The sequence below is a fragment of the Cibotium barometz genome, chromosome 65 (genome assembly GCF_041138505.1).
Source record: "Cibotium barometz isolate CiBa-2024 chromosome 65, ASM4113850v1, whole genome shotgun sequence".
NCBI classification, from domain to species: domain Eukaryota; kingdom Viridiplantae; phylum Streptophyta; class Polypodiopsida; order Cyatheales; family Cibotiaceae; genus Cibotium; species Cibotium barometz.
In genome coordinates this window covers 19,877,364-19,887,258 of record NC_141110.1, presented here as the reverse complement: position 1 = coordinate 19,887,258, position 9,895 = coordinate 19,877,364, and the positions used below count along the sequence as shown (strand labels likewise).

Genomic DNA, 9,895 nt, shown 5'->3' with positions numbered 1-9,895 from the left:
GCAAATGATCATCGTGTTTTCTCCTTTCTCATGTTGAATTGTCAAGATTGAGTTCTCTCTTATGTGCGTACAACAGATGCGGCACATTAAGTTTGGAAGGCCCTTGGAGATCTTTACGAGATTAAGTCTTCGAGATGGATTTTGGCTTTGGAAAAGCAGCTTATGAATCTTTCGGTCTCTACCTTTCCTTCTTTATTTGCTTCCATCACGAAGATGAAATATCTCTAGGACAAGCTTGTTGTATGTGGCAAGAATATCTCTACTCAAGATATGGCTATTCGGCTTCTCTCCAAGCTTCCAAAGAGGTTTTATGCTTATTTTCAGTCTCTTGTTTCTTCTCCTCCAAGTGTTCAAGTTATTTGGAAGGAAGTGCTTCCCTCCATTATGCAAATTGAATCTCGCTTTGAGGAGCGGACCTGCACCTCTCGTGGTTCTAATGGAGCTTTGGTTGCTCGAGATGAAGGGGAGAATCGATTGACTGCCAAGACGGGCACTATCACCTTGGGTGTTACTTCTGCTGTGCCAATTTATGGACATGGCACCATGCCCATCTTCCGCTCCTCCGACGACAAGAGGTACTTCTCTAATGTTCTTTACATTCCAGATTTAGCATTTAACCTTCTGTCAGTGAGTGCTCTTATAGCTCAAGGTGCAAAGGTGATCTTCTCTCGCCACGAGATTACTATTCATGATAAGGAGACTAGTAACATCTTGGCTCAGGGAGTCCAAGATAGTGGCTTATACAAATTGATCGCTTTCCTCTCTCATGGTTCTTCTTTGCTCTTTGGTATGCTCAGTTCGGCCATTTGACCTATCAACTTCTTCAATGAGCTTCAAAAGATGGATTGGTCAAGAGTTTACTGACCATCAAGGCTCCAGATTCCGCATGTTCCTCTTGCTTACAGGGAAAGCAACACCGATGCGCCTTTCCGAAAGAGGCAACGCACAGATCTTTGACATCACTTGCTCTTGTTCATGCAGACTTGTGTACTTGTGTGGACCGATGAGTACTGTGTCTTTGAGTAAGACATTGTACATGCTTGTGATTGTGGATGACTTCACCATATTTACTTAGGTTTTCTTTTTGAAGACCAAGGACGATGCCCTTTAGCACTTTCGTGATTGACGGATTGAGGTGGAAAAAGATACATGTTCTTCGGTCAAGGTTCTGAGAACTAACAAAGGGGGTGAGTTTACATCCCAGGAGTTTTAATAGCCTTTGCAAGGATCAAGGCATTCAAAGACAACTTACTACAACATACTCTCCATCACAGAATGGAGTTGTAGAGAGGAAGAATCGGACTATCATGGAGATGGCCCATGTTATGCTTGTGCACTCCTCTTTACCTCGACGTTTCTGGGCTGAGGCGGCTTCTACTGCTGTCTATATTCAAAACAGGTCTCCTATAGCTACACTTCCAGATAAAACTCCATATGAGGCTTTCCATGGTAAGAAGCCCTCTATTGTTCATTTGCGAGTATTTGGTTGTTCGGCGTATGTACATGTGCCCAAGGAGCATCGCTCTAAGTTGGACTCCAAGTCTCAACATATGACTTTTCTTGGATATAGTTCTGTGTCCAAGGCATATCGTCTTTATGATCAACAAGCCAGTAAAGTTATTGTGAGCTACAATGTGGTGTTCGATGAGACTCCTACATCTTCAAAGGGACCAAGCAAAGGTGAGTCTGCTGCCTGTCACCCTTGGGCCTTCACCCACTCTCTTCTTATTCTTGCCTGCAAGCTATTCTATCTCTCGAATCTCATCATGCGAAGGAATAGCTCTCCTCTGTGGGACAACATGACCTTCGATGCTATGAATGCAAGATATGGTGGGAGTGGCACAACTTACTCTAGTCTCTTCATGAATCATGTGAGTCTGTGACATGGTTTATCACTGATGACTCCAGAGGGCGTGCAGGGATTTCATTTACATGATTCATATGTATGTAATCTCGTTTGAGTCATTATTCGTCTATGCTTCTACTTAGTGCTATAATCATTGTTGGCTGTTGAATGTTCATTCATGCAGCATGCTTTTGTATACAATGATGAATCATGATCAATCTGTGTTTGCTATATGTATCATGTATGAGTCATGACGTGAGTCATATTCTATATATGTATAAATTTCCACAGTTATTTTTCAGTCTGAACGAAACCCTCATACCTCCCACCCTCATACCTCCCGTTAACTATGGTTTGTACTAACCTTGTGTTTATGCTGTGATTTAGGTGACTTCCTGGGAGGATCTTACAATCCATATGGATTGTTTCAATAAAGTGGTCTTCTTGTTGAATGGACTAGGTTCACCGATGCCAGATATTTTTGGGTGTGGACTAATCCGTTCCACCGGTGTCCATAAGTTTGATGCACATTGGTCAGGTCCCACTGGTGCCCACAATTGTCAGATATTCTGGTGTAATCTAGTTGTGATCACCAGTGGCAAAAAGAGCCACCTTGGAAAACATCTTTCAAGTCAGATCAAAGCAGATTGCATCACTCTTCATGTCAGCGTGCACCAGAAGCTCATGCAAGCTCCAATAGGAGTACAAATGTACAATCTTCTTTACTTGATATAAATTTTATTGTAGCATAGTCTAATTGAACTACACTTCCAGGATTAGTCCCCCCCCCACCCCCCAACACCTTCTTAACCAACCCTTGCATAGACACCATATACAAAACATGTATTTTCCTCCCATTTGAAATAACTAATAGGTGGCCACGATTTATTATTGAGATTCAAAACTGTCATCAGAAAGCACCGAGCACATACTCTATCAAGATCCGTATGAATCAATGCCACGTAGTCATTGCAGGCAATGCAGTTTCCAAGTGCCGACAAGCGCTCATCAATTCGCTGTACTACAACAGTGTCTGGCAAGGAGTTCCGGATGTGCTGCAACTCTGCAAGACGTTCAAGGTAATCATAAGCTCAATACCTTGAGGCACAACGAGAGTGAAGAATTACAAAGGCCTGCAACTGTACCTTGATCTGTAGTAGAGTTGGGCAAGAGTAAACCGTTCTTGTTACCTGAAGCACTGAAAGGATGTATCAACTTACTGCATCGCTTAAAGAGACAGAATAATTGAAGCCAACGGGCTCACCGACACACATTCGACCAATCACCCTCATTCCTGCAATGGAAACCTTGACAACTGGGATGGTTTCAGCTAGCTCAGCTTCAAAGGTACTGGCGCATCAAAGTGGCATAAACGAATTAGAAAGCTAGATGCCATGATTTTATGAAAAAATTGATTCACGAACAAAAGATAAGAAATAAAAAGATTTGAAATCACACCAAAAAAAGAGGAAAATCAAAGGATGTCATAAGGAAATACCTGAAAAAGTTCTCTGATCCTCCAATGGCGGTCAGGCAATACGCGTTGGTAAGTTTTGAAAACACTCCGATTTCGCTACTATTCTCGAACTGAGTCCCTGAACAAAACGCGCCAAACAAAAGCTTCAGAAATCCTTCAAAAGCCACAGCTGAATCCTTCAACAAAATTTCCGTAGGATGCGATCGGCATCAGGTCATCTAAGAGCGCCATAGTTTCATTAATATCAGGTTAAAATTCAAACAGAAAAGCATATCGAAAACCCTAAAATTCATGGGCAAAAGTCTTCCGCAGAATCTCCTGTTCGAGTGCTGCGCGAAACTCAAAAAGAACAGCAGACTTAGAAAAACCTTGGCGCCATAGCAAGAAATTGAAGGCAACAGTAAGCCTTACTTGTAGCCATGGTGAGAAAAAAACACAGATAAGTCTAAGCTGAGCCGGTCGTCGACGATGAGAAAAACAAACGCTTTGCTTGCTTGAAGCAATGGAACTGGTCGAAACCTGGACTTGAGATCCCTTTCACATGCAAGCACCCGCTTGGGCGTCCGGCACACAGACACCTTAGGAAAAAAAAAATTGAACAATAAAGACACAAATCATAATACTAGCAATCCGCAACTTTGGAAGAGCCAAAACCTAAGCATATAATTTGTGAGTAATGAGTAACAATATAATGTGTCAATGGCTCTTGAAGTTCTAGAACAACCAAAGCAAAATATAACTCCATACATGTTTTTTAAATTCCCTAACACAAATTCATATGGATTTAGAATCATGATGTGAAGCGATCTTTTTTGTAAAATCAAAAAATTGCAATCCCACTTTTTGTTATGCAAAGCAATATCGTTATACTCGTAAATTTTTGCTCATTTCCATTGTCATCATCATCACTTTCCAAATTAATGAGTTTTACTAGCTTCTTTCCTGGTCTATATGGGGTGGATCTTCATGCCTTAATTCAATCACGTTCTCTATTGTTTTGTTCATAATTTCCCTTGTTTCTTACATGCCATTTGATCATCTTCGTCATTTTCATTACTTTTCCGCTTGTTAATGAACCTATCTGATCTAGGGTGTGAGTCATCATAATTTTGATGAAAGATGAAAAATCTCATAAATGTCTCTCATTGTTGTTTAGGATAAAATAAGCCATTAATTTTCATAAAGCGACTTTTGTGCTCATCTCCATTCCTTTCCCTTTATAAGAACCCAATTTGAAGAAGGATAGTACTTGCTACCTTTATCATTCAATGCAAAATTATTTACCCAATGCATGTTTTAGATTCAATTTTTAAAACATGAATGCCCTAAATAAAATGTCGGGTTAAGTGTAAGACATACTCTATTATTCATCTCATGAGCACACTCCCTATCTTTCGTCACTAAGTCGTCTTTCTTGTAAGTCGTCTTTCATGTAATTCAACTCCTACTTCGATGTCTTTAACACTAATATATGAGATATGTCCTTCTAATGAGGTTTATCTAAGTCGTCTTTCTTGTAGTATGCTATTGTGCCATGAATAGTATGCATATTCTTTTGTATTAATGCTCTACAGGACTTCAGTGCACACTCCCTATCTTCCATCACTAAGTCCAATTTGCATATAAATCATAACTTGACTTTTACACGCCTCTTACCAATCATGTTTCTTTGCATCAACACCAACTTGCAGTAGCCATAATTGTCACTACAGGATAACACCCCTATCTCCAACATGACAAACACCTAGACACACACCCTAGCAGTTCTTCACCACACAAGAGGTACCTTATTCTCACTTCTATAAGAGGGGGTTCACATGTAGCTTTAAGAGCGGGTTTTACATGTAATTCAAGAATTCCTTTGTGGGTGCTTTGGCATCACCCCCAAGAAGATATCTGACCACCTGACAAAATGAGTGCTCTAGATAATAACTACTTGAATAAATCGACAAACTCTAAAAAGAGAAGTCTACACTTATGGCTTGATGAACTTGTAAATCATCTTGCAACCTTAGAAAACAAACTATGGGACCCTAGAAAAAGAAGGATTTGTTCAAAAAGTGAAAGAAGTGATGAAGTAGCATAAAGATGATGGTTAAGGAAGATTTCACATCAAATCAAAAGTCACAGCCAACGTTGAGGGAAATAAATTAAGGCAATCAAAAGGCCCTTTGGGTTCATGTGAGAGGCTTACTTAAAGGATGGCATATGCATGGAGATGAGGAGGTATATTTAGATGGTCAACTACATAAAGTCATGCCAATGATAAACTAGGCATAAGTATTTGCCAAAGATTCACGCGGTAATCATATAATAATTGATGAAATTTGAAAAGATTGGGGTTCTAAATTTGTCAAACTTTGAATCTCTCACCAACTCCACTACAAAGAAAAAGACACGTCCTTCTTAAGGTTTCGATTATGAAACTTGTAAAAGAACAACTCACATGCCCAGCATATAAAAATACATGAGTAGTTAGCAATCACGAGAATAACAAAAGACGAGCAGATGACGAGGAGAGTAAATGAAATAACATTTATCTTACTTTGGTATGATGGATGAGGTTCACCTTACTTGAGAGAGTGATAGATGAGGTTGGGTGTGATAGGATTGATACCAATATGTAGTGAGATAGCTTAAACTAATATGCATTGAGGTTGGGTGTGATAGCTTATACCAATATGCAATGAGGGAAAATAATTCAATGATGACATAAGAGATGCAATTTGTTGTAATACATGTGACTTTATTTGGATTCATTGAATGACCATTGTTGTTGTTATGCAATTTCTAACAAATTCCATTAGCATCGCTTGACATCGCTCATAGAAAATCACATCTTTTTTGGCAAGTATTGCTACTAAGGATCTAGTATAAAGCTCATCTACTGTTTTTATAATATAAGTCATTAGCTACAAGTTGATAGGCTTTAGATACTTTGTAGTGTACCCTTCCTTACTATAGGAGTACCCTTCCTTACTATAGGCTTTAGATGCTTTGTAGTGTACCCTTGTTGGAATTAGGGTTAGGGTTACAACAGTGCACACACAAGAGATAGAGAAGCTTGAGAGCACACAAACTCACTAGATTCGAATGAACAAATGTGTGCCGGATACAAAAGATAAGTACACACCCCAAAATGAGTAGATAAGAGGGTGTACATATGCATGGGGAAAAAAACCTCCTAGTGAGGGAAAAAGTGCCTTGGCAGTTCTGAGTGTGTTCACACACATCACTATTATATAATGCTACAAATCCCCCCTGGAGTGATGATGTGAACATGTATAGGGTATGGCTGATCAATCCTGAAAAGGCAGTAAGCCCAAAGATTTATGAAAAGCTTCGAACTTTTTACGAGGAAGAGCCCTCGTGAATAAATCTGCCATATTATCATGTGTAGGCACATAGACCAAGCTGATCTCTGGTGTAGAGAGTCTTTCCTTGACATAGTGGTAATGCACCTCAATGTGCTTAGTGCGAGCATGAAACACTGGGTTCCTTGCAATTGCTAATATGCTCTGACTGTCAGTGAAAATGGTAGTGCTAGAGGACTATCCAACACCCAAATCAGCCATAAGCCACACACACTCAACTGTAGCTGTAAAAGTTACCCTATACTTAGCTTCACAGCTGGAAGTGGCCACTGTAGGCTGCTTCTTTGCTGAGCCATGATATACATGAATCACCAAGGCGAAAGTAAAACCCACTAGTGGACGCTCGTGTGTGTCATAACATCCAACCCAATCTGAATCACTAAAAGCATACAGCTATGACTCACCCTCTTTTGGATAAAACAATCCAAATACTGAGTGAAACCCCGCTTAACAGCATGCCAATGCTTCGTACCTAGGAGTTGGCAACTCAAACACCATATCATGTCTTTAAAGGTGTAACAAACTGCCATAATTCAGGTGGCCAAATCATGCATTCCATAATTCTGCATCACTCATAGCATGAGTCGTAGAGACTGAGCAAGCATCATGCTTTGCAACTTCTCAAATACATCCATCTTGTATAGGCCATGAAACAAGGTACCTGATGCAATGATAGAATAACCATCATTTCTATCCTGAACTGTACATTTGTCATCCACAAATTTCACCATCAAGACTAACAAGGCTAAGGCTAAAACTGACAGCAAGTCCTTCTTAATGTCTGGCACATATAAAACTTTCGAAAGAGTAAATACACCCCCATTTGTAGCAGTGAGCATAACTCTACTAAATCCTTTGATAGGATATAAGGAACCATTTGCACATGTGACGGTTCCTACACTTGGGACAGATTCCAAACATGAGAACAAACCTTTTTGTGAACTAATGTGCTTACTAGCACCAATGTCAAAGTACTAAGCATCCGATGCCGCCACTAACATGCATCATGAATAGAAGGGTCATACTGCAATGTACAGTCCATGCCCAACCATCTTGAGCAAAACTTACAAATTCCTTTTTCTGTGCACTTGGTGCAGATGCATGAGACACAACCATGCCCGATTCCTTCTTTTTCTCCTTCTCTAGTCTTTTCTTGCACTCATGTATGTAGTGCCCTGGTTTCCCTGTAATAGTGACACTTGCCCTTCTTTTTAAGCTTCACCTTCTTTCTCTGCATCCTTACCTAAGGATTCTGATTTTTGCTTATATCCACCATGTGAAGAAGCTTTCCCTTGGCAACAAAAGCTTGGTCACAAACTCGCATATTAGATTTGTTTTGCCTAGATTGCTCTTCTTTGTAAGAGTATTGAAAACAGCCCATCAAATGTAAGGGCATTTAGATTTGTTTTGCCTAGACTGCTCTTCTTTGTAAGAGTATTGAAAACAGCTCATCAAATGTAAGGGCATTTAGATTTGTTTTGCCTAGACTGCTCTTCTTTATTGAAAACAGCTCATCAAATGTAAGGGCATTTAGATTTCCCTTCATCATGAATCTAAGGGTAGAGGCAAAACTCTGATAAGAATCTGGCAATGCATTGAGAACTGTGGGCACCAATGTACTATCAGGATATATCTCATCCACACTAGCAAAATGCTCCTTAAAATCTTTGATCTTGGTCAAGAAGATGTCCATTAAGTCTCCCGCATTCATGTGGTCAGACTCCACCTATTTGCGCAGATATACAACACGTGCTTCATTGCGCACCTGGTATAATGCATTCCCATGCTTGTTCTCAAAAAACAACATGTTGAATACATCACTGGTGCGCCAGCCATGACTTTCTACCAAATGCAAAATCTTTCAACACACTATAAGTACTCAGTATTCACGCAACCTTGGATGGCTCCCAAAACTGACTGAATCACCTATAAAGTGTATGAAAATTAACACAAAGTAGAGAATAGATTGTTACTTGAGCGGAAGTATGATGGTCGATGTTGTTTTAGACACTGTAGATGCTTCTGCACACCAAATCTTTGCAGATACACATCCCAAACACCCAAAATCGAGCAGAACCAATCCAAAATGACGCCTCTCTAGAACGTCTGCAAAAACCTTACGATGTCCAAAACGTGCCCAAAACACGTCCGAATCGCGCCACGGACCCCTAAAAATTCGTATACGACACATTATAGTATACACCTTCTTCTCCTAAGAGGGTATCTCAATCGAAGACTGAAAAATAGGATCGTGGGGTGAGGAGGGAGGTAGACTACTAGATCAAGTGTCAAGGAAGCTAGCTCTGATACCAATTGTTGGAATTAGGGTTAGGGTTGCAACAATGCACACACACAAGATACAGAAGCTTGAGAGAACACAAGCTCACTAGATTAGAATGAACAAATGTGTGCCAGATACAAAAGATAAGTACACACCCCAAAATGGGTAGGTAAGAGGGTGTACATATGCACGGGGAAAAAAAGTGAGAGAAAAAGTGCCCCGACAGTCCTAAGTGTGTTCACACACATCACTACCATATAATGCTCCAACCCTTCCTTATATAGGAGTGTCTTAATGTGATAAAAAAAATTGATTAAAATTTTATCAACGACCTACATATGCATGAGACAATCCCAACCTTTGTAAAGTCCTACACATAGTCAATCTAGATGAGCATGATGGAATGTCAAGCATACACATAATTTTAACAAGAGGAGCACACAAAAGTGGTAAGAGAAAAGAGTAATGATACTAGACTTTGCATACTATAATAGAGAGGACATACTGCAACTAATTATAAACTAAACGATCTCCAATTACCCAAGGAGATGAGGGTGGAGAGATCAAAAGTGTCAATGAAGTGTTAGTGGAGATTCCTCAATCATGGGTAATCTCCTTGTGTCGCTAGATGGAGTTGCAATTGTTGGTGAGGTAGGTGGTGAAGTAAGAGGTGGTAGTGACGTAGATGATCACAGGTGGGTAGATTACAATTTTTATGCATTTATCACTCCACTTATGTGTATTTTACAGAGCAATTGAATTTCATTGGTTGTAAGAATTGAACTTCTTATTTACAGTATCTCTATCACATGTGTTTGTTCAACGTGCATTTGATTATCATTTGTTCCATGCAAAACCTTCTATCACTGTTAACTTGTCCTTCCTAGTGCATGAAATTTGTCCATGATTAATTTTTT

At 39.8% G+C, this 9,895-nt stretch overlaps 1 protein-coding gene across 2 annotated transcripts; it reads right to left on the bottom strand.

The window, feature by feature from the left end:
• Nucleotides 1–2,552: 2,552 nt before the first annotated feature.
• LOC147603021 (eukaryotic translation initiation factor 6-2-like) lies at nt 2,553–3,899 on the bottom strand. 2 transcript variants are annotated; one of them, XM_086797081.1, is made up of 5 exons: nt 3,735–3,899; nt 3,345–3,441; nt 3,111–3,196; nt 2,992–3,036; nt 2,553–2,909 (listed from the first exon to the last, which is right to left on the bottom strand). In XM_086797081.1, exons 1-5 carry the CDS (start codon nt 3,742–3,744, stop codon nt 2,653–2,655), a joined length of 495 nt encoding a protein of 164 aa, XP_086653207.1. In that variant the 5' UTR covers nt 3,745–3,899; the 3' UTR covers nt 2,553–2,652. The 2 variants fall into 2 exon arrangements, with proteins under 2 accessions (XP_086653207.1, XP_086653208.1); XM_086797082.1 differs by having other exon boundaries at nt 2,992–3,044; nt 3,735–3,883.
• Between the last annotated feature and the right edge of the window lie 5,996 nt (nt 3,900–9,895).

What these genes read in the sequence shown, in the direction of transcription:
- LOC147603021 (XM_086797081.1), bottom strand. An exon ending in GATTGGTCGAATGTGTGTCG is followed by an intron (nt 3,037 to 3,110) that starts GTGAGCCCGTTG and finishes TCAGTGCTTCAG; the next exon opens with GTAACAAGAACGGTTTACTC. An exon ending in CAACTCTACTACAGATCAAG is followed by an intron (nt 2,910 to 2,991) that starts GTACAGTTGCAG and finishes AACGTCTTGCAG; the next exon opens with AGTTGCAGCACATCCGGAAC.